General features: G+C 50.4%; 7 protein-coding genes across 7 annotated transcripts in view; 3 read left to right on the forward strand and 4 right to left on the reverse strand.

The window, feature by feature from the left end:
• The window catches only part of GUITHDRAFT_120873 (hypothetical protein), a gene marked incomplete at both ends in the record, with an annotated part of 2554 nt that extends 942 nt beyond the window's left edge, over nt 1-1612 (reverse strand). Inside the window, one exon of the mRNA XM_005819845.1 lies at nt 9-1612. Coding sequence (XP_005819902.1) covers nt 9-1612 — 1604 coding nt within the window. The remainder of the gene's footprint in view (nt 1-8) is intronic.
• Nucleotides 1613-3719: 2107 nt separating this feature from the next.
• On the forward strand, nt 3720-6183 carry GUITHDRAFT_120874 (hypothetical protein; the record flags this gene model as incomplete). The annotated part of the gene is made up of 20 exons (XM_005819846.1): nt 3720-3794; nt 3848-3913; nt 3970-4038; nt 4094-4152; nt 4198-4219; nt 4270-4351; nt 4402-4466; nt 4516-4585; nt 4763-4819; nt 4883-4961; nt 5003-5145; nt 5188-5258; nt 5313-5422; nt 5472-5488; nt 5559-5605; nt 5662-5688; nt 5738-5792; nt 5840-5883; nt 5931-6020; nt 6076-6183. 20 exons carry the CDS (start codon nt 3720-3722, stop codon nt 6181-6183), a joined length of 1356 nt encoding a protein of 451 aa, XP_005819903.1.
• A 388-nt stretch (nt 6184-6571) lies between these two features.
• GUITHDRAFT_166586 (hypothetical protein) lies at nt 6572-9013 on the reverse strand (the record flags this gene model as incomplete). Its single annotated transcript, XM_005819847.1, has 18 exons — nt 6572-6651; nt 6695-6784; nt 6836-6934; nt 7375-7445; nt 7488-7543; nt 7604-7687; nt 7739-7817; nt 7876-7924; nt 7974-8050; nt 8096-8139; nt 8195-8253; nt 8304-8368; nt 8416-8497; nt 8543-8564; nt 8620-8678; nt 8721-8789; nt 8839-8901; nt 8948-9013. Coding segments are annotated over 18 exons (1212 nt in total), but the record flags the coding sequence as incomplete, so codon positions are not given.
• Nucleotides 9014-12019: 3006 nt separating this feature from the next.
• On the reverse strand, nt 12020-12931 carry GUITHDRAFT_156200 (hypothetical protein). Its single transcript, XM_005819848.1, has 5 exons — nt 12785-12931; nt 12671-12743; nt 12591-12619; nt 12324-12539; nt 12020-12272 (listed from the first exon to the last, which is right to left on the reverse strand). The coding sequence occupies exons 1-5, from the start codon at nt 12854-12856 to the stop codon at nt 12195-12197; spliced, it is 468 nt and encodes a 155-aa protein (XP_005819905.1). The 5' UTR covers nt 12857-12931; the 3' UTR covers nt 12020-12194.
• Nucleotides 12932-13435: 504 nt separating this feature from the next.
• GUITHDRAFT_148276 (hypothetical protein) lies at nt 13436-14017 on the forward strand (the record flags this gene model as incomplete). The annotated part of the gene is made up of 2 exons (XM_005819849.1): nt 13436-13568; nt 13653-14017. 2 exons carry the CDS (start codon nt 13436-13438, stop codon nt 14015-14017), a joined length of 498 nt encoding a protein of 165 aa, XP_005819906.1.
• A 1656-nt stretch (nt 14018-15673) lies between these two features.
• On the forward strand, nt 15674-17197 carry GUITHDRAFT_156201 (hypothetical protein). The gene is made up of 9 exons (XM_005819850.1): nt 15674-15849; nt 15910-15959; nt 16011-16139; nt 16188-16292; nt 16413-16469; nt 16523-16588; nt 16691-16746; nt 16881-16934; nt 16989-17197. Exons 1-9 carry the CDS (start codon nt 15684-15686, stop codon nt 17038-17040), a joined length of 735 nt encoding a protein of 244 aa, XP_005819907.1. The 5' UTR covers nt 15674-15683; the 3' UTR covers nt 17041-17197.
• A 3488-nt stretch (nt 17198-20685) lies between these two features.
• Nucleotides 20686-22200, reverse strand: GUITHDRAFT_81887 (hypothetical protein; the record flags this gene model as incomplete). The annotated part of the gene is made up of 1 exon (XM_005819851.1): nt 20686-22200. The coding sequence occupies one exon, from the start codon at nt 22198-22200 to the stop codon at nt 20686-20688; it is 1515 nt and encodes a 504-aa protein (XP_005819908.1).
• Between the last annotated feature and the right edge of the window lie 1297 nt (nt 22201-23497).

Here is a 23497-nt window from a genome sequence, read left to right on the forward strand (position 1 = left end):
GCCCTGACGGTGACGCTGCTTCCATGATGATCCTGTCGATGTCGCTGAGCTCCAGCCATCCAGCGCCTTGCTGCTGCCCTTGGGGCTCTTGGGCTTGCTCCTCGCTGCTCGGGCTCCTCTCCTCCTCATGCTGAGGGTTGAGCTTAAAACCCACCGCTTCCAGCTTGACTTCCAGGATCCCTTCCAAGTAGAAGGGCATGTCGTCCATCAAGCGTCGAGCCTCTGCCTTGGTCGCCAGGGAGAGAGCTATCAGGCTCCCATCCCAGCTGAGCGTGTCACGATCCTCCTCGACCTCGACGCTGACCAGCTTGAGATTCATTCTTCTTGCTAACTCCAACATGGCTCGCTTGACTCTCGTGATCGATGTGTTACCTCCTCCGCACAGCGCTTCCATCTCCTTCCTCGAGAAGCGGCCTGTGCTCATGCTTGACCTCGACTTGATCTGTACTCTGAAGCTGCTGTGCCTAGCTTGGTCTCTGTCACGAAGTACCTTCCTCTGCTTAGCGATCTTTCCCCTCGGCACGAAAGTGTCTGCTGTGAGCTCGACTGCAAACGTCTCTCTGAGCTTGGCGTCGTCGCTGATGAGGGTGAGATGCACCCCCTCCATCGCCTCGCTCTCTCTGAACGAGGCCAACGTCTGCTCGCAGCTGGTCAACGTCGGGCATGTTAGTACCCATTCCACTTCTCGCAGCTGCAGAGCTCCAGTGCTTGCTCCAACAGCAACATACGTCTTCGGGCTCGGCCCCTTGCGACCTCTCTGCCCAGGACTCTGCACGAGCATGCCAGCAAGCGGTTGTACCTCTGCGGCTGCAAGAGATTGCGAGACCAGCTGAAATCGATAAATCTGAGCGATCTCGGCCGTCGACATTCCTCCAAGAGCTAAGAGCTGTGATAGCTCGGCAAGGCTCCCTCCCTTGCCCCAAGGTCCTCGCTTGGCTCGAAGCTTGAACGACCGGTCATGTGCAATGCTCACCTCTGTGGCTCGGAACGGTCTGCCGTCTATGCAGTATTCTCTCCTGCCTTCCCATAGCTCCATGGCTGCTTCATTCCGAAGGAAGGAGACGGTGACTGAGATGTCGTCTGCTCGTGCTATCTCAGGTCTGTAAGGTGCTTTCCACATGATGGCCTTGTCGACTCCATCGACTGAGTCTACGATGAGACCCAGCTCCATAAGCTTCGATTTCAACTTTTCTTCTTGTCGAACAAACATCGAGGAAATCCCTAGGAGAGTCATGGAGATGAAGGAGGTCCCCTCGGTGCCTTCGGTGCCGATGTATGTCTCGACATTCTGTTTCTTGGCCTCCTCCATCTGTTGAATAAACCATGCTCTCAACTCTGAGCTCCATGCGCTCAGAGAGTCTTCAAACAGGTCGCGTCTTGCCTGCCGACATGTCGAGCGGATGGCTTCAGCGATAGCGTCGGGAGTGCATCCCCCCTCAGCTCTGCAAGCATAAGCTGTCCGACTATTCGGATAACGCTTGGTGAAGCTCTTCACCTTCTCGACGAGGTCGGCGGCCTCCTCGACGTGGCCTCCAGAGCGCTCTGCCTGCGTGTATTGGCATGATCTCCGATACAGCAGGTTGCGAACGCTCTCATCATACTGTAGTACCATGCTTAGAAAGCTTTTTGAACGATACAAACCTCTTGCTCGCAGCTTCCACCGGTCCCCTTGCGCTCTCCCTACGCGCCGCAGGGCAGCATGCTCTTACTAAGGGCCGGCTGCTCTTACTAAGGGCCGGCTCCTCTTACTAAGGGCCGGCTCCTAAACCCTAAACCCTAAACCCTACACCCTAAACCCTAAACCCTAAACCCTAAACCCTAAACCCTAAACCCTAAACCCTGTCCCAGGGTCCTCTCTTGGCTCGAATCTTGAAGGATCGATCGTGCACGATGCTCACATGTACGGCAGCGAATGCTCGACCATCGATCGGAAGTTGAAGTCCTCTCTTCCCTGCCAGAGCTTCTCCGCTTGTGCATTGCGGAGGAAGGAAACAGTCACCGGGATCTCATCAGCACTCGCTATCTCGGGTCTATACGGAGCCGCTTCCACATGATCGCTTTACTCTCTTGCACTGAGTCTACGATCAGTCCGATCTCTTCGAATTTCTTCTTCAACTTCTCTTCATGGTTGACAAGGAAGTCACCTCGTTGCCTGCTGAGGCGGTGTATGTCTCGACCTTCTGCTTCTTGACTGTTAGGAAAACGCTTCGCGAAGCTCTTTATCCTCTCGACCAGGTCAGCTTCGAGGACCGAGGCATCCACAAGCTCGCCGGGCCTGCGTGTATTGGCATGATTTCCGATACAGCATGTTGCGAACACTTTCATCATACTGAAGAACCATACTGAAAAAGCTATTGAAACTATACAAACCTCTTGCTCGCAGCTTCCTTCGCGCCCTGGCGGCTTCCCCCGGCTACAGAGCGCGTGCAGCCATGATGCCTGGAATACCCGGCGCTCTAAACCCTAACCCTAAACCACTTTCAGCTTCTCCTCTTGGTTGACATACACCGAAGATATCCCCAGGAGAGTCATGGAGATGAAGGAAGTCACCTCGTTGCCTGCTGTTGCGGTGTATGTCTAGACCTTCTGCTTCTTGGCTTCCTCCATTCTTGTAGAAGCTCAAGTCGTGCCTGCTGACACGTCGAGCGGCCCTCTGCGATAGCGTCGGGGGTGCATCCCTCCACAGCTTCATGAATCTCGACCAGATCAGCTTTCGACCAGATCAGCTTCCGACGGAGGACCAAGGCATCCACAAGCTCGCCCTGCGTGTATTGGCATGACTCTGGCCGATGACGATCTCTTGCTTGCAGCTTCCTTGGCGCCCTCGCCCGGCGGCTTCCCCTACACCTGGCGTGGAGCCATTGAGTGCCTGAAATAACCGGGCGCCTCACTCGAAGTTTCCCGGCGAGTAGAAGCGCCGAGATCGGCTTGCCAGGCCCATCAACCTCCTCCTCTGAGGGTCGCGGCCGGGCCCTGCTGCCAGGCCCTGACGGCAACGCTGCTAAGTTCCATGCCGGTGACCTAGGCTCCGTCTTCCATCAGAGTCAGGCGTCGAGCCTCTTCTTTAGTCGCTACGGAGAGAGATGTCAGGCTCCCACCTGGCGGCCGGCGCACAGTCCTAAATCCTAAACTCTAAATCTTGGAGTCCACGGGCCACTGAGTGCCGGGCCGAGTTCGACCCACTGTCATGTGTCGCTTCAAGTTTAGTTCAATTAGGCTTTACACCAAACTAAACCATGGGTCCCAACCTGCGCCTTGCGATCCGGCCGTCGCCATATAATGCACCAGTGCCCCTATCTCCTTCTTTCATAGACCCCCTACCCTCCGACTCACTCCTTCACCACCCACCCTACTGCCTACCAACGAGCCCCCTACTCGTGAGTACCATGAAAAGAATAACAATAATGTGGGGACGTGGAGCATGCCAGGGTGGACAAGGACAGGGGTGGGGGTTATGTGATGAAGGACCGGTGGTATAGGATGTCTTGGATCTTGAGATCAACAAGAGGGGGTGGTGAAGATTGAACAGGCAAACAAGGGGTGGTGGAGAAGCGACCGCCAGGTGCGCGAGGCGAGGATGGTTGGTGTGCCGGAGAATGGCATCGATGCCTCGGAGAGAGGAGGAGAGGAGGGGGGCTAAGAACACGTGAGACGGGCTGTTAGAGCATGATTCCAAACTTGTGCATGCTTCAGGATTTGATCTGATGTAACTGGCAGCAATGAATAACTGGATCGTGCTTTTGAGCTTGCTGATATGCTCGCAACACACCGCAAACGGGAATTATCTGAACGAGGTGAACCTTCTTCAAGAGCGAAACGATTGTCTGTTGAACAATGGCTACCATAGTGGTCAGTCCAAGGAAATCAGGTTTCTGTCAACCCAGGAACTGTCACGAAATGTGATCCAACCATGGTACAGTATGAGTCACATCATGTTGGAAGCTTGTCTCGCTAACTGAAATTCCTCAGGATTATTTTCCTTATAAAGCAACAGTGAACTTTGCTAAATTCAAGATCGAGTATTTCAAGACGTACAAGGTAGATATCGTAGTTCGAGCCGGCTAATTGTTGCCCTCTTATCCAAACTCGCAAGGTTGTGACCAACACTCAAGCTAACCTCAAGTATGTCCTGTATCAATCTGGATGCCCCAAGTACCTGTTCAGTTGCTTAGAAACTCAAGCCTGACGCTAACGCAGGCCTCCTGCTGCCGACGCTAATGTTTGAATGCCTAAACCCTTAGCTTGCTGTTGTAAGTAAATCATGTGCAGGATGTTGCTGGAGCCTTTCAAATCCCTTTGAGTAGAGTGTATGTGGATTCATCGACCTACTTCGGAGATTTGGAGCTCATGGGTATTGCATGAAATTCTTGTATCTCAATGCATGTGATGCTTTGGATGAAGGTGAACGACTTGCAATCCGACTTGTCAATGGCGAGTACACGGACAACCCCTGCATGTGGAGACAGGTGCTGGGTCGCATTCGGTTTCCATCAATCTGATATGATTGTATGACAGCTCGATTCAAAGTGGACTGTCAATTTGCCTTATGGAGAGCTATGGACGTCTGCTTCAGGGTTCGATCTTGGTGCGTCGCCTGTGGTCGTGAGCTGATTCTCGCTTTGTCAAGATTCTACTCGCTCGACAACACTACGCTCGTCGCATTGACATCTGCAAACAAACTCAACTTGCAAGCGTCTTTTTGCACCGACCCTTCCAACAAACCGGCAAGTCTTCCAAATATTTGAATGTTTCTAGATGACAGAGAACCAGAATCCCATCGTCGTGAGCGACATTTACGAAACAACGTACTACGCAGCAAGTAATCGAATCCCTTGCTACGCAACGTTTGTCAAATTGAAATGGTGAATTCTCTTGGAAACAGATGAATGGATCAAGTTTTTTGCAGCATTCTTCAACAGGGAGATGTCGGTGCAAAGCTTTGCTGATGCAGTCCGTCAAAGGTTGTTGTTTCTCCGTCATATCCTCTACTGAGCTTCTCCAGATGGGTCTGCAATTCCAAAGCAGTTCAAACCCAATCGGTTCAGAAGAAGATGCTCTTTCTCTATTATTGGACCACATTCTACAACAACAGTAATCCAGCATGGATTACCTACAAAGGCTGGGAAGTGAAATCATGCAAAGAAGGTAGGATTTTTATCAAGGAATCACAACTGACTGGTGTTTCAGAATATCGTTATTGTGAATTGTTTCAGGCTGCTGGAGTGATTCCAATCAACAATGATACCTCTACTCTGCCGGTGGATTCATCGCTCCTGTGAAAGTCCCAACTGCCTATTGATGATTTTAAGTAGGTTGCTAATGCTGTCACCAAGATTGCTGGTCAGGATTACCAGGCTGTACCAGATCAGTCAATCATCCAATACGCGAAAGAAGCAGATATCATTTTATTCATGAACCCCTGGTATACCCGTATTTTCATGTGAACAGGCCTCTGATTTCCGATACTTCAGGTGTGACCCCACAGCCGGTAAGTTTGACTCAGAAAGAAGACAGCTGAAAAGGCACCCACTGCTTTGCCTGATCTTGTTGTTTGATAGGCACTCAGTGCGTTCAAGGATTCATAGATATTTTCAACAAGCTTTCGGTGACATTATCGAGCATAAGACTCTCTTACATTCTTCTGATAAGGATTGCTTCTAGGGAATCCCAGCGGTCAACAACAAGCAGGTGCTCAACGATTGAAGTTGGCTCGAGGCTTGTGGTGACTAGCAGACAGGTCTTCCATCTGTCTCGAGTCACTGACCCCATGGGAGGAACCAAAGAGGAATCCGGTGACTGACACTGATCAGCAGCAGCCTGTATCTGACATGCAGCGCAGAGGGACAGCTGCAACCGGATGCTCTTCTGAAGGACATCATCAAGGTCAGCCAAGGAGGTTTGCCCTCAACCGAACATCACCATAGCTGCAGATGGCCTACCCCAGACTCCTCCCCAACTACCAGTTCACGTTTGCTCTCAACTTGTATGACTCGATCAAGAATGGCAATCTTGACTGCACGGTGAGGATGGAGGGTTATTTCACTTGCTCTACTAGCCGCTCACGGTCCCTCTCAGTCTACCCCTTACGCCCTCGGATGTCCTGTTAGTGGCTCCGCACTTGCAGCTCAATGCAACAACCTCACCCATGTCTACGTGAGTCTTGGACCGGACGGTAGACCATGACACGTTTGTTGGTGAGGCGGCACTGAAAGTCTCCAACAGCATGCTTGAGCGGAGCCTCCCGAGCCTCTGAGACCCTCTCGCTCGCACTTGTGACTCTCATCAGCCTCCTCCTCATCAGAGTAGCCTAGAGGGAGGATGGTGAACAGCGAGGTAGGAGAGTCGATGAACTTCAAACACGCGGACTCGCGTTAGTTACAATGAAATATTCGAACCCTCAAAACTGTCGCTCCTAATGCTTCAACGCCAGCAAGAAAGACATGACGCATGCAAGGGCCGTGACAAGCATAGTAGAAGAGGGGCTGGACGCGGAGCTGAAAACAAGATCTGCGACCATCAGATGAGTACATCGCAAGCTGACCAGGCAAAAGTGTCACCTTCATTAGAAAGCTTCACCGTCGCACTCAAGTCTGTGCATTTCGCGATGAGTTCCTTGCCTGTCATGGGGCATCCAAGCTGCGTGGGGACATTCTAGCAACGATAATGATTGACAGTCACAGCAAAGAAAGGTCACCGCGCAGTCCAAAGAGCCAGACTTGACAGAGTCTAACAGATTCCTCATGAACACAAACTCATGCTTCGGCACTTTGTCAGGATACACGCTCTGTTGCGGGAGTTATAAAAGCGGGACGAGAGGGTCTGGACAAGCACCGACCTTAATGACATCCAAGAGCAAGGCATCAGGCTGCAGCTGTCCTCCAGCCAACCATTCAGTGCCACCCGATGGGTCAGCCTTCCTTCCAAAGTCGAAGACCTAAAAGCTTATCAGCATAAAGTTCGTCAATAAGCTTTGCAAAACCATTTTGTTATCTACGGCAGGGATGCCCTGGATGCAACTTTCAGTTTCGAATACGATTGAAAGCAAGCGCATTACTTTCAAGTTGTTGAAGAAAGAGACATATTCAGCAATACAATCGTATCCTGATGCAAGCGTTAGGAGAATTACTTCCTTAGCGAAAGTAATGAAAACCCGGCGTTGAGCAGCTGCAAAAAAGGGTAGGACAACAAGTCAGCAAAGTTTATCGTTCACGTGGGAAAGTCTCTCACAAAGAACTCTCGAGCACAATCACGTCAACATTCTTCGCAAACTCAATGAGCTTCGAGTTTTCAATCGCTTGGTATCCCTTGCCGTAAACACTTGGTGTCGAACCCTTCGAAGTCCTTTAGTCGCAAACTTCATTTCAAGTCATTCACCGCTAGTGCACTGGTGTCACTGTTGACTGCGATAGCTCCTGCGGCCTTGACAAGCTCGCAATATCGGGTATCTGAGATTTCTGTCAACTACAAACGATCAAACAACAACTCACAGGAGGTAGAAGGATCACAGGTCTTGACCTCCCATCCTTTGTAAGTGCCGTATGCCCTACAGACAAGAAAAACAAACTATCACAAGAAGAAATCCAAAGCAGACAAAGAGAGTTACGGGTATGCTTCTTTCCAATACGATACGAAAAGAACTCTCTTCTTGTCCTGGATGGACATTGCAAACTCGGAGCTGGTAACCCATCTGCAACATTGAATTCAGAACGAAAAAAAGCAACTGTACTGAATCCTGCACCTCTGTCGAGTAGTGTCAGCGAATTGGCCAACAATAGCCTCACGATTGAAGAAGACAGAAAAGTATTCGATCCATTCCCCTGCAACGAGTTATTCAAAAATCTGAACTTTGATTATCTGAATCTTCTAGGTGTTCACCAGCTGCATAAAAGTTATTTTCCGAGATATCGCTAACCATGATGGGATTCTGCAGGAGTGATTCAGTCACTTCATATGACAACAAATACATTCGATACCTTGCATACCAATCCAGTTGTACAGAACGAACCCTCGATTTTAAGGGCATTCAACGCTTCATTAGGTACTTGCACATCTATCTTCTTTTCAATATGCCAACCAAGACATTGTTTTGACTTACTTGGAGTGGTCGCATTATTATCTGTGTCTTTGAGATCACAATATCTGTGAGTTGAGATACGTGAGGAGACTAATTCCTGTCCGAAAAAGCCGAATCTACCCTAATGTGGACGAGCACCAATTGGTGAAGGGAGCATTCTTAGTCCATCCATCTGATACCTGAATGGACTGGTGTCAGTAAGATGAAATGACGAAACGAAAAGATATTCCTGTCTATGCAAACAAGGGCTTGAGCTGTACAGACCATTGATGATGCGCATTGACGATCTCTCACCTATCAATGTGCATGAGTGAAGGATGTCGTCACAACAACGCGGCTACCCATCAATTCCATGAATCCAAAGTATGTCGACGAGCTCATGTAAACCTTTGAAAGAGGGATTTCGAATACACCATCGATGTCCTGTTTCACTCCTCAGCTCATTTCTCAGGCGATCAAAAAGTCGACCTGGCCATCTGCTGCTGCAGGTCTGATCGCCAAACGCAATTCTCATGTCGAAACATGACAATCAATGAATGAAATACCTGCTACACCCTCGCTGATAGAGGACGTACTTCTTGTTCAAAACCTTGTTTTCAACGATCTGGCGAGCATCTCAACATTTGAAGAGAGTAGATGAATTTACCTTGTACGTATTCTTGTAGGTGATGCCATATTTGGCAAACAAGGGTGCAACCTTGTCCGGGAATTGATCCTAAGGCAAACTCAATCCAGAAGTGAAGAGACCGGGGTATGGGACTTACAACATTCTCGTTACAAGAGGAGACGGTTCCAACAGATACTTTGTAGCCGTTGTCGTATGTCCACTATGCATGAATTCACAACGAGACATTCACAATGTGACGATTTGACCTGATTGATAGAATTCCCTGCCGAAAGGGATATGGTTCCCACAAGGATTAAAGCAGCGAATCTCATTCTTGTTGCAGGAAACGTTTCAGTTCATGTCAGCATGATTTGGCACACTTGAATCGACAATCAAGACGTTTTGGCTCACTGTGATGCTCGGCTACTAAGCGTGTTTGCTGCTATTACACACTCACTCTCATGCATAGAAAAGTTTTTCTTGTTCTGCTCTGCTCTGCTCTGCTCTGCTCTGCTCTGCTCTGCTCTGTTCTGTTCTGTTCTGTTCTGCTCAATCAAGCAAGCAAGCATTTTTCTGACTTTCCTGTCCTCGTCAATCCATCTCCATTGGCGTGTTGATATCGCGCAAAAATCCATTTCGCTCCACCCTCCCTCCCACCCTCCCTACCTACCTACCTACCTACCTACCTACCTACCTACCTCCCTCCCCCTCCATGCCCTTTAGTTTATCGACCATCTCTCTCGGATCTGAGCTTTTAAATCCTCTGCTTCTCCCCCTCCCCCTCTTCTCTTCCTCTGCGCCTCCCGTCCTCTCCCTCTTGCGATGCGGCCATAGAATCACGCGTCAGCTGCCTATGACCTTCCTTGGACCCTGCTAGGACCTTCTAAACTCGAACTGGATCATATGCCCTATCTGTTGCTAGGACCGTCCATATACGTTCTCTAGGTCCCTGTCTCCTGTGTAATTGTAGGTGTAATTAAATTTCTATGACCTCTCTATGACCAATCTATGACCTGGAGTATGACCAAATATTTTTATAATGCACCGATCCTAAGACCAGTTTGGTATCAATAGAGCGGAATTCTTCATAATAAAAAAAACTCGGTGTAAAGGCCGTGGTCTACTACCCCACATCCTGATGGGTCATTTTTCATGGGGGAATAAAACCCCCTCCCCCCCACCCTTCCACGCTCTTCTTATCGCTTCAGGCCCCTTCCTCTCCTCCCCTTCTTGTTCTTTCTCCTCTTCTTCTCCTTGTCTATGCTCATACGTGTATGTATCTCCCTACCTCTACCTCTCCCCATCCTCTGTATCTCCTCGTCTTGTCCTATATACTAGGCTCATACGTATCTCCCTACCTCTTCCCATCCTCTGTATCTTTGTCTCTTTATCTAAGCTCATACTTGTCCTCCTGTTCTCCTCCATTATAATTTCCCTTTTCTCCTTCCGTTCCTCCCCTTCTCCTCCAAATGAATCTACCATTCCCCTTCTACTCATGTCCCTCATATCTTTCTAATCATTCTGCGTCTTCCATGAATACCATTCTGTAGACTTGGTTGTCATTTGTTGGTGGAGAATTGTTTGCTGCGTGCACTTTCTTTATCTTCTGGTTGCATCCCGAAAGTTCAGCACAGTCTATCGGCATCATCAATCAGCATTGTGAGTGCGTTGCTGGTGTGCATAATTGTGCGTCAGGTTGCCGAATCTGTCTCGGATCGATTCGTTTTTGTGACGCGATTTGTGATGATCGATATGTGATGCGCCAAACAGATATGAGATGTGTGACGGGATCAGAAAGACGTGTAAATATTTCAAAAAGACGTGCGTTAGAACATGTTGAACATTTACCTGTGAGAGGACGAGGGCTAAGGCTTCCAGCGGTGAACGAAGGGGTTAAGCGAACATTTACACATCTGACTTAATCGAAATTGCAAAATGCAGAGAATGTCAGAGATCAACTCTGAACATGTGCAACATCATACTCACGAGCCTGTCTTCTGATCACCGCAATCTTTTTCGTTTTGTCTAAAAGCAACTTGATCTCTTGAACTCCTTGAAATAAAAGAGCACATCAAAGTTATTGATCGCTCCTCCTTCCATGCTTGATGCCCACCGGACACCATAATCCATTCTTTCATACGAATGCTATTCCGAACATCGGTACTGCATACACCGCTGGGTGGAACTGGCAATAAAAGGGTCTAGATCGTATATAGCAGTTCTACCCCAGTGATAGATTTCGTGAGTTATCCAGTAGTTGAACACTCTCGCTGTCATGCACACTGTTTCTTTTCCGAAAAGAAACCTGCGAATCTGTTCAAGTACAGGTGAGAAGCAATTCTTTGGATGTTTGGGACATTTTATGGGATGTTTGGAACACTCATGTTCGGAACCTTCACGTCTGGAACATTCATCGGACTCATTTGATTTCGCAAGGCACATGACCGGAAATAATCCCGAGGGTTCAATCAAATTTTACAGCTGTACAGGCAAGATTTATTTCACCACGGACCAGGAGACAATCTTCAGGGGTCTCCTTCCCACGGGCCAGGAGACAATCTTCAGGGGTCTCCTTCCCACGGGCCAGGAGACAATCTTGAGGGGTCTCCTTCCCACGGACCAGGAGAGAGAACTGAGCTTCGCTTGCTATCAGATGCTCTGAACAAAACATCAACAGAGCGTCGCACGTCAACACGAGCAGTTGCATTGCAGTTGCATTGCAGTACCTCTCATCTTTTTCCTTTGGTCTACGCGAAGATCTCTGTTGGATACGCAAAAGATTAGATTTGTCGTTGGAATTTCAATTTGTGGCTGAGTGTTGCGCTTACATTTTCACATTTTGTATCCTGATCATTCATGCCCAAGTATGCTCTTGTTTGATAGGGAAAGGAATGAATATTCTCCCTTAAACTATCAGTGCCTTCGATATCAAGCAATGAAAATTCATCTCTGTCTGTGAAATAGTTCACAATGCTTGAGTTAGACCCTTGAGCCTTGCGAAGAGAGTCAAAAAGGATCGAAGGTTAGGCAAATAAAAGCTACTCGTGCTCCTCTCGACGTATTTGCTGCTGTAGAAGCTCTAAGTAATGTATTACTCACAATCGCAAGGAAAAATTTGGACAAACCTGGAATTCAAGGCTACCCGAATTGGGATTCCCATAATTCTGAAATCGAATTTCAGGCGAGATAAGATTCGATAAGACACGATCAACCTTTCAGAATCAAATATAATCGATCTTATCGGAGAAAGCCCAGTTCTATTTTTAGATGTATATGAATCCGTAGACATATCGCCCGTCATCTGATTTGTCTGCCTGTTCCCTTCAGGCAATCTCATATGCTTTGATGGATTTTTCTCATTGATGATATCATTTTTCAACTACCGTAGCACATGGGCATCTATGTCAGTGAACAAATCAAAACTTGAGCAGACGATATGCACACATCATAATACGAAAAAGTATTTTCTGGATTTCGTCTGCTCAATCGAAACCTGCAAACATCGCAAACATTTCAAAGTTTGCAGAAATATTTTGGTTGACTTGATGACTCAGTATACGTATGCGGAGCCGTGCTTGGCTTGACTGGCCCCTATCATATCATTTAGCACAATCGTCTGCCTGCAGACTTGAACTTTTCGACCTGTCTTCGGGCTCCGGTGATGACAAGTCCAGAAAGAGGTCCGGAACTGCAACAATTGATATCGAACTTGAAGTATCCTGTCTGATGGGGTAACCTTTCTGTGAAGTCTAGGCCTGCCGACATTGACTGCCTTGTCCCTGAGTTATGATTGTTCTCTGAACGCCTTGAGTCCATCTTACTCCTTCGCTCCTCCTTTGTTCGTGTGTTCGATTTCAACTGCAGCGAGCCGATCAATTCGAAGCTAAATCTTTTTGTTTTAATGTTCACCATGCGATTGTTTGTGCCCTTGTAAACAGCTGAACGAGTTGATGTGTCAGTTCAAAGGAAGACAACCCAGTCATTCTTGCCTGCGGAGGAACTCCAACACGGAGATTTCTTTTTGAACTCATTGAAAGATTTCAGGCCATTCAAGCCAAAATCCTGTCGAGCGTCAGCACGTGTCTAGGAAAAGGCACGTGTACGTCATGAGATGCTAGATCCCCCCAGCGCCTGGCCTTGGTGTAGGAGGTTGAGAGTGAATGTTGAAAACTCATGGCAGGTCCCCGGAGATGATTCAAAGTAGAACGAGACTCGAGAAGTCAACAGGAATGCATCCGATTCAATCGCCTGTCAGGTTGAAACCAAAACCAATCAGAACATTCAGAAAATGCTTTGATTCATCGAAAACTCGAAATCTTCTGCAATTCCATTGCTCAATTGACATTGGTCTTGAATACTTCCCCGCTCTTATCTGTCTGCTATGCCTCATCTTTGCTAACCTCCTGTCTTTTCAACTCGGAGAGTTGACCAGATATGGTCAGACTCGCTTCATGCAGGTCGCTTCCCTATCCCTAAGCAAACGCTACCATCATCATGTTGTCTGATACGATGACATGCATGTCGCCTCTACCTCCTCTTCTTTTTCTTGTTCTTCAAGTTTCCTCGTCTCCTCTCCTGTCTCCTTTCGTTTCTAGTTCCTCCTCTCCTCTCCTCGGAATCTTTCATCTCATTATTATTTGCAAGTTGAATCTTGTGTACACCACCCCTGCACAAGAGTAGCATAGGAGGCCACCCTACCCCTTGAATGACACTCCTGCTTCACCCCGGACCCTCGCAAATTCTCACAAAAAACTATGTTGATGACCCCTGGAAGGGTACCCCAACTCCTCTGCCATGAGCTCACGGCCTCCCCACCCCTTGCGGTTGACTGGCATCATCAGACTCCAGTACTCATCAGTTGTGTATCCACCAAGTTACTGGGGTCCGGTACTACCGTGAGGACCCGGTACTATACGGGGTGAGGACCCGGTACTACCGTGCGACTTTACCAGCGACAATGCACTTTGACAGTTGCAGAGATCCAGGACCGTCAGACGCAACGAGGAGAACGAGAACAAGAGAAGATCATCATAGAGGACACGAAGATTCAAGAACAAGAGAAGATCATCATAGAGGACAAGAAGATTCAAGAACAAGAGAAGATCATCATAGAGGACAAGAAGATTCAAGAACAAGAGAAGATCATCATCGGACTGGATGTTGGAAACAATCACGTTCCCTCTTCCAAAACGTCGCCTGCACAAGTAGGACAGGAGCTGGCAGACTTGAAGCAAGCCATCTTCTTGGCGAAAGAAGTTCCTAGCTCGGTTGCAGCAGCCATCGGCATCGCTGGGTTCATGAGCTGGTCGAACCTGACCATGCGCTCAACTGGCTAGCCCAGAAGTCGATGACACGAAGAAAAGCTTAGAGACGAAGATGCCTCTGATGCAGATGCAGATGGCTATACCATGGTAGATGGATGCAAAGAAGATGAGAAACAGGACCTGCAGTATCTTTCCGAGGAGGAAATTGCTTGCAGAAATATCGATGAAATCTTTTGGGCCGTAATGAAACGTGATGTCAGAACCGTCAAGCGTGCAGTTGAGAAGGTGGTGGATAGCGCGACATGCGATGCCTGCGGGAACACGTTGCTGATCCTTACAGCTCAAAGTGGATGCGCAGAGAAATAGTGTCGTTTCTGATCGAGTAGTGAGTATACATGACTTGGGCTCTGACAGACCCTGTGTGTTGAATGCATGTTTGCTCATTGCAGCGGATTCAACGTTAATGCTCAAACAGCTTTGCATTTCGCGTCACACCTTGCCCGTCCTCCAGATCGGATATTCGCAACGACTACGACATGACTGCAGAAGAAGGCGATTTGTCCAGAATGAGCTTCCCGGCTCTGCCCATTGCTGGTCTTACTACTGCCTCGCAGCTTCTGTTTCTTCTCGCCTCTCTTGATTGCGTGTAGTTTCCCTTGACTCTCGTGATCGTTCAGGAGACTTCAGTTCCACGAGCCAAGGGGGCTCGAGGTGAGAGCTCCTCAGATGGAAGCTCTTAGCTACGAGATTGAAGCTCTAAAAGATCTGTTGATGTTCTTGTTTGCAGAGCAACCAGGAGCGGCTCCGAAGTCACTGCTGGCACGTCAAAAAAAGGAACATGCCATCGGACTGGATGTTGGAAACAATCACGCGAACACTCTTTAAATCACAGCTAGCCTGGTACCAGTCACTCTTTTCACAGCTAGCCTGGTACCAGTCACTTTTACTCACAGCTAGCCTGGTACTAGTCACTCTTTACTCACAGCTAGCCTGGTACCACTGAGTCACTCTTTACTCACAGCTAGCCTGGTACCAGTCACTTTTACTCACAGCTAGCCTGGTACCAGTCACTCTTTACTCAACTCGAAAGTGGAGTGCATTTAGAGGTACGGTGCTATGGTAGTCTCCCTTCACAGATGGGGTGGGGTGGTACGCCAATGCAACCATGAGCTGCCAAAGTCGCAACGTCCTGGGGTCGTTTCTCCTTTTCAAAAGTATTCGTGCATATTTCAAATTTGATATGTGTATTTGAAAAAAGTCAAAGGACGATGAGACTGTTTTGCGTTTGCATGGCCAGGCAAGACCAAGCTGAAGATGCGAGGAAGAGACGAACAGCTGTTGCTCATGCTGTAGAGAGCAGAGACACGAAAACAACTGCACCCTCAAGGATATAGCAAAGAAAAAAGTAGGAAACCGACTTGCAGAAGGAGCAATGCAAAACTATGTTGCACGAGAAATAATGACAACACGTAGCAAAAGCAAACGATACAAAAAGGTCTAGTCATGAACATGATATCTGATTGAGGATGGAGTAGAATCGATCTTTAAGAGACGTAGAAGAATACTTGCCCGAAAAGCCAAGTCAGAGGTGAGGGTCCAAGCCCGGCAGAGGAGAAGAAAGCACTCAAAATAAAAAGCATGAGGACAAAGGGCTTTTAGATTGATTGTACGAGGTCGATGCTTGCCATGACACAACAACATGGATGAAACTGATGTTGATGCTCTTGAAAGGATCTTCATGTTCGCGTTCAGGCTACAGATCATCTTCGCGCTTGTCCTCTTACACTTGAATGACGTTCGAGGCTTCGTTGCAACATGTTGTTTCGGTTCTACCTCTTGGATTCGAAAGTCTCATATGCGTGCAGTCAATGGTCACCTTGGAAGACATTCAAGTCGCGTGACAGGTAGTGCGCTACATGTCTTAATCGCGCCAACCATGATTGAATCTCTTCGCGGCTCCTCAGGTCAGCAAACTTGCAGGTTGGCTTGTGGAAGCGGAGAGCCGCTGAGAGAGGTAAAGGCCTTGTCTTGACCCGCTTGAATGACGTCGAGGTGCATGGAGCAGGCGAGGGTCTCCTTCTGGGAGTGGGAGGCAGTCCGACAGAAAAGCGAGCCAGAAAGGTTGGAATTCCTCGCGCGAAAGCTCGGGCCAGTGGTGGACGCCATTCCACATCATGAGCTCCAACACCCCCTGGTAACTCCCTCGCGCCTCTGTCAAACTCGTCTCAAACATAACCATCAGAATTTGAAAAAGTCCAGCATTGGCGAAATTTTCCAGCACTTCGATCAAGACAAGTCTGGTCATATTTGCCAGTATGAGTTGGAAATCGCCTTGAAGAGCTTTCAGGTATGTTGAGGTGTGGAAGACCCACTTGTTCTGTTTGACATTCAGATGAAATTGTTGAAACTCCTATACAGTGAATGATGGCTTGTTCGAGAAGCTTTGACTTCCCGCTTTCTTGTGCAGATTTCCTTTGATGAAATGAGCGTGAAAGAAATCCTGTCTATCTGTGATTTGGACAAGGTAAGGAGGACCAGGGGGGACGAGCGAGAAGCTGAAGAATGACTTGCTGACAGGACGGTCGGGTGGACCTGAAAGATTTCAAACGAGCGGTTGCAAGGATGCGGACTTACACAAGGATGGTAAGGCAGACAATGCATGGGATGAAATGCCTCAATGGACCTGGTTCATGAGCGGGAGGAGGAGAACAAAGAGGGCCCAAGCCTGTCTTATGCTGCTTGCAGATCAAAGCTGAGGTTGACAAGGAGCTGCAAGAAGCACAACGTTCAAGACATCACGGGTAACTTCAGAATCTCTACACGCCTCCCTCTTGAGTTGTCTGCACGCCTCGTCTTAACACTGATGTTGGTTTCATTCTGTCCCTTCATCTTCTTCAGACCAGCTGAGCTCCAGCTGAACTCATTCCACGTGCAGGTCGACCTCGCACGAGGCTCTCCGACCTCCGAGCACAGACCTCAAGAGCTTCAGGTGCGGGGGGTTTAGGGTTTCGGGTGTCGCGGCAGGGAGGTGAGGTAGCGACAGGATCGCGATGCTGCAGGAGCTGAAGCACAAGTTGAGACTGGAGGATTCTTGATGAGGAAGAAGATTCCTGAACCGAGAGCTCCATGTGTGGGCACAAGTCAGCCTGATGATTCAGACCGGGAAATGTTGAGGGGTAAGGGAGGAGAGAGGAGGGAGCAGGTAATACTGCTTGTAATGTAGCTGTCTTTTTTCATAAATCTACACACGATACACATGAATACGATCATAAGGTCCTCTAGACACCTGCATTCTTCTCCTTTCCTCCTCTCTCAATTTTCCGACTGCATCTCTACCCTTGGTGCGCCCATAGGCGAGAACCCCTTCCGGAGATCAAATGGCTGGTCCTGCCAGCATCTTAGTGGACGATCATGTCAAGATGGAGAAGAAGTGCAGCAGGATGACATCATCACAAGAACAGATGGGAAACTAAGTCAACTCAACTCTCCCGATATTTCCTTCTCTCCCTTTCCTCGCTACGATGCTCACTATTCTCCCCACTGTCCAAACCTTTACCAGCCCTTCCCCTGTTCCCTCCCCTCTGCAACCATGTGCCTCCATTCCTTCTTCCCCTCCGCATCATCGCGTCCGCTTCCTCTCCGTCTCTCACACACCAGCGGCAGCTCCTCATCGCCTCATGAAGCTTTCGGCTGATCCTTCACACCACAAGCACAGGCAACATAGAGAAAAAAAGACGTCAAAATCGCGGCAAGTCAAGTTCCACCTGCTTCTCTCTCCGCGCCTTGTTCCTCTCGCTTTCGGGCGTCGGGGCCCAGGACCCCGCCAGCCCCTCCAGCACCCCCCGCGCGCTCTTGCGATCCTCAGGAGAGGCAGTCACCTCATGGTAGAAGCCGCCGTCAGCTGGGCGAGGAGGCGAGGTAGGGACACTGTTGTAGACCGCTGACGGAGGGGGTCAGTCCAAGACGTGGCAGCAGGAGCAGAGGAGGAAGAGGAGAGGAGAAGGAGGAGAAAGAGAAGGGAGGAGGTGTAGGAAAGAGGAAGATCCTAGAAGGAGAGATCAAAACAAACTGTGGGAAAAGAGAGTGGAGGGAAGGGAGAGAGGGGAGCGGGGGAGGCGAGGAGAGGCGGTCTACTTTGTCCGAGGAGGACGCCCTCCACGTTATCGGCCCACTCGTCGACCTGTGGGGCGTGAGCAGGAGGGGGGGGGGGGGAAGAAGGAAGAGGCTGCTGACCTTGTTGATCGCTCCTGTCACCTTCTTGGAGATAGCAGCCCTGAGCCTGGCAAAGCTGCGCTCGGCGTCAGCAGGAGGAGACAGTTGGGTCCAGAAGGGCAGAGGAGAAAGGCGAGGACAAGAAGGAGGCGAAGGGGGAGGCGAAGGAGGAGGGGGAAGGCTCAGTGTTGCGGGGTTAGAGGGCACCTGAACTTCTCGCCGCTTCCTACTGAAGCAGCTGCCACACCCTGCGAGCTCCTCCCAGCCTCATGCGCGCGATACACCTCCTCTGTCGAGCGATTCGTTTGTCGAGCGACCTTCATCATCGTTGTCATCCCACGATCGACACCCATCTCCCTCTCCTTCCCTCTCCTCCCTCTTCCTCCTCCCTCCTATCCTTGAAATCTCATACCTGTGCGAACACATCCTGCTGAACCGGCTTGAAGACGATCTCGTTCTTTGGGCGGCTGCTTGGATATCAGCTCAACGAGCTCACGTTCAGGAAGACGATGGTGGTGGTGGTGGTGGTAGAGGTCGAGGAGGAAGGGAAGGAGGAGAAGCAGGAGGTGGTAGTGCAGAATTGCGAACCTTCTGGGCTCTGGATTGTCCAGCACGACCCAGCTGCTCAGGTGTCAGCGACTGTCTGCACCTTCACCTCTAACCTGTCGCGTGCTCCCTGCTGAGCTCCTGACCGACCAGACGCAAGGGTGGAGCACTCGGGGGGGATGGATGGGGAGGAGGAGGAGGGAGCAGCAGCGCCTGCATTCTCTCCTCTCTTTCCTGTTGGAGACAGTCACCCAAAATTTCATTTTCCTTTCCCCCTCACCGAGTCCGCTGATGCCGTTCCGGACCGCCTGACCCCAAGACCCGCCCAGCTGCTGCAGCATGTCTCCAACCCCTTCCCCTGAAAAGCCTGGAGCGCATTAGCAAGGCGGAGGGAGAGGAGGGACAACACGGAAGGAGGAGGAGGAGGAGGAGAGGGGTGGCTGCAGACAGGAGGAGGCGGAGGCTCGTATGGCTGAGGAGCGTTACCGGCAGCGTTAGCCGCTTCCACCTTCTTCGACAGCTTGTGAATGACCTCCTTATATCTATCACACTCCTGATGGGCGTCAGCTGGGGATGAGCTGGGGCGGGTCAGCCTGTGACCTGCTCGAGGCTGTGGATCCTCTGGTTGAGCTTCGTCGACTCCTCGTTGAAGGCTTCTTGCATGCGCGCCTGCGCTCCCGTCAGGCTCGCCTCGGAGCCTGTTCCTCCCGTACCTGCCGCTCCAGCAGCAACCTCATCTCATCGGCATCAGCGCTGGCGCCGTCCTTGGCGTTCTCCTGCTTCTCCCCTGACGCCTTGAGGACGGCAAGGTTGGATTCCTGCAGGAAACGCTGGCGAGTCACGTCCTGTCAACTTTCCTCTGGATCCTCCTCCTCCTCCTCCTCCTCCTCTCCTCCGCAACTCACCAGCTCCTGGATGCGCGCGTCCTTCTCCTTCACCTTTCCTTCGCTCGCCTGCCATTTCTCATCAGCATGGAGTAGCAAGCATCAGGCTCCCTCGACCTTGGCCTCCTGCTCAACCTTTGCCAGTTGAGCCTTCAACTTGTTGTGCTCCTCCTCACTGGTGCCCAGCTCTCCCTTGAGCTTCGAGAGACTCTCTTCCAGTTCCTTCTTCTCTGCCTGCAACTTCTCTTCCGCAGCCTGTGTGCTGGCCTTCTCGCGCTCGAGGCTTCCTTTCTCCGCTTGTCCCTTCCTCACCTCATCCTCCATCTCCTTCATCTTTCCATTCGCCGCCTCAAGCTCCGCCTTGGTCTTGCTCAGCGTCAACTTCAAGTCCTCAAGTTCCTTGGCTGACTGACTCTGGGCGTCCGCGGTAGTCTTGCGCAAGTCTTCCTCTCGCATCTTCGCTTCTGATTCCTTCTGGCTGATCTCGTTCTTGAAGCGAGACGCCTCCTCCTGCGACGACTTGACCTTCGACTCCAGCTCGCCCACCTTGTCCTTGGCAGCAGCCAGCTCATCTCGCAGCGCCTTCAAGTCCCCCTCGAGGTTCTGCTTCGAAGATCGCAGGGACTCTACCTCTGCCGCCGCATCGGAGCTCTGCTTCTGAAGCCTGGACTTCTCTTCTTCCATGAACTTGCTCTGCTGCTCAGCTAGCGCCAGTTTCTTTTGGATTGATGAATTCTCTTCCTCCGCCCTCGCAGAGTCTTTCTTTGCCTTCTCCTTGAGCTCCGTCAGCTCCTGATCCATGTTCTTCTTCACCGTGTCCAACTCTCCTTTCAGCTTCGATGTCTCTTCCTCCAGCTCCTTCTTGTGCGCTGCTACCGCACGCTCGAGCTCCTGCTTCAGGTCCTTCTCGCGCTCCTGCAGGTCTGACATCTGGTTCTGCGCGTGCTGAAGCTTTGTGTTGACCTCCTCAACCGCCGAAGCGTTGGACTTCTTTTCATTCTCAAGCTCGTACTTGAGATTTCGCAGCTCCTCGTCCTGCAAAGAAGCGTCAGGTGAAGGGCAGCAGCGAGATGAGAAGGTTCAAGGAACGAGTTCGACTCAAGGCAAGCTGGGGGCACGAGAGTTTAGGAGGCTCTTCACCTTCTCGGAGATGGTCTTCTCGAACTGAGTGGTGGAGTGCTGAGCAATCAAACCTGCGGCCACAGGAATCTGATACTCCATGAATGCCAGCAAGACTTCGAGCTTTGCCGGGGTGTCAGGGGTCTTTTCCATGTATTCACTTCTGATCTTCAGCCTCTCCTTCTCGTACTCCTGGAAGGAGACAAAAGACTTGGCTTCAACCATGCTCGCAAGCCCCGCGTAGGCTTCTTTGATCGAGTCTTCTGCCACTTGACGGGCAACGCTCTCGTTCTTGCTCTGAAGGGTCAGGAACGAGTCGTGCAGAGCATCAGTGAGCGAGGTGATGTACGGGTCCAGCTCGGCGCCATGGCCGATGCAGTGCTCACGAAAGAACTTGTCGGCAGCCTTGGAGAGTTCCTTGTGATGCGCCTGAAGCTCTTCACCCGAGTACGGCATCTTCCCCTCAAGCTCGGCAGCAGAGGCCTCGTACAGCTTGCGGGCGTCATCAACGGCCTTGACGTTCTTCGACTTGCTAACTTGCGTCCACGCGTCTCCGATGTTCAGCGAAGTGCCAGTGTTGATGGCAGTCGCGTACGTCTCGGCCAGGTGGCTCAGCATGAAGCCGTCAAGCATCTTGCCGTTGAGGGTCTTGGCAGGAGCAGAAGAATAAATCTTCCTTCGGAGAAGCTTGACCTGCTCGACAAACTCAGGACGGAAGTCAGACCACTCGGCCTGGTCGAGCTGCTGCAGCTTGCTCTCGTCCTCGACGGGTCTCTTCAACGTCACGCAGTCTCGGTTCGGGAAGAAGGCAAGCAGCATACGACGAATGCGGTTCTTCACTTCGACCCCCTCCGAGAATCCTTGCACCGGAGTCAGGGCGCGTTCAAGGTACTGCTTAGGGGAGAAGGGGTTGCCGTTCTCGTCCACCAGCAAGAGCGTGAAGTCACGTACCACCCACAGGAAGTGCGGGAAGAAGTTGGCAAACTCCGCGCCGGTCTCAGGCTCACCGCCGGCTTCTCGGTCCGACTTGGTTCTGATGTGCTTCGTCAGCTCGACAACGAGCGAGAGGTTGTTGAGCGCAGACTCGTCGATGGATCCGACGGAGTTGTAGATGAAGTAGGAAGACAGCAACAGGGCGAGCGCAAAGATCTTCGCATCATGGTCGGCATCGGCGTCAAGAGATCCGATGCCTTCGGTATCGATTATGAGCAGCTTTACTTCACTGCCATCCGCCAGCTTCGTCATGAGCGGTTTGTTCCAGAGCCACAAGCCTTTGGTGCATGAGTTGACTGTCGCGCCCACCTGAAATCCTTTTCCTTTGACATCCAGCAGCATGCGATTGACCAGAAGGCTCTTCCCCGTGCGGTACCTGCCAACGATGGAGGCCAGTGCGACAGGAGCTCTGAGAGTGGAGAGGAACTCCTTAGCTTCTTCAGTCACACGGAACCTGGCATCGTCCCCGTCTCCCTCCAAGGCGATGAAGGGGATACCCATCCCATCCTTGTAGTCCTCGTTCAAAAGCGCTTCAACCATTTTCCACTTCAGCTGAACTTACTGCTCCTTCTCTTCTCCGCCAGGCCTCGTGGGATGCGGGTTGCAGTTTCAGTTCAAGGAGTGGCAGAGGCCTACATGATGTGATCAGAATCATGAGCACAGCCAATGCTCCTCCTCACGCAAGAGCACGCCTACACACGCTTGACAGCACACACATCGTGACATCTAAACCCTAACACACTCCGCACAGCAGGAGAAAAGAAGGGACACAACAATTTGAGAACATCAAGTACAAGCAGCCAAGGATCCACGTAGAAGAAGGAGAGGGTAGGACCAAGGGAGTGAAGCAATCAATGAACATGCAGTCTAGTCAGCCGCCTTCCTCTATGCACGGGTCGCCACTCTTTGCTTCAATCTTTCCCTAGGCTCCTCTCTCTTGGCTTACCCTCTCCTTCCCCCCCCTTCTCTCTCTCTGTGTCTCTGTCTGTGTCTCTGTCTCTGTGTCTCTCTTCTCTCCTGCTCTTCTCTCCTTCCCCCCCCCTCCCGTATGCACACAACCCCACCGAACATCTACAACTACATCCCACCCTAATGAAACGAAAATCTATCACCCTTACCCCTAAGAATGTGTGTGTGGTTCCTTTTCCTCCTAACCCCCGTCGCTTGCTACTTCAGCATCCTCCTCTTCCTCCTTCTCTTCCTCCTCCTGCTCCTCGTCACTGTCCTCTCCATCACACCCTTCCTTCCCCCTCGTTGCATCTTCCCCTACACTGAGCACATTCCGTGGTGCTTCAATACAACGCCGCACATGCAAGCTACAGAGAGGTCGAGGACTAGTTAACGAGCAGCGGGATGTAACATCATCATCATCATCATCTCCATCATCATCATCATCATCATCATCATCATCTCCATCATCATCATCATCATCATCATCTCCATCATCATCATCATCATCTCCATCATCATCATCATCATCATCTCCATCATCATCATCATCATCATCATCTCCATCATCTCCATCATCATCATCATCATCATCATCATCATCATCATCATCATCATCATGATCATCTCCATCATGATCATCATCATCATCATCATCTGCTCCCCCTGAATCTTCTCACCAGCTACGAGTCAAGCTCGGGATCGCTGCCGGGAGCTGATAGACGGCGGGTAGTAGGATAAGTTAACATTGTAAGTCGATGACGATAAAGCGATTGAATTAATACTTGACCACCACCACCTCCTCCTCCTCCTCCTCCTTCTCCTCCTCCTCCTCCTCCTTCTCCTCCTC

Source organism: Guillardia theta, assembly GCF_000315625.1.
Source record: "Guillardia theta CCMP2712 unplaced genomic scaffold GUITHscaffold_202, whole genome shotgun sequence".
NCBI classification, from domain to species: Eukaryota; class Cryptophyceae; order Pyrenomonadales; family Geminigeraceae; genus Guillardia; species Guillardia theta.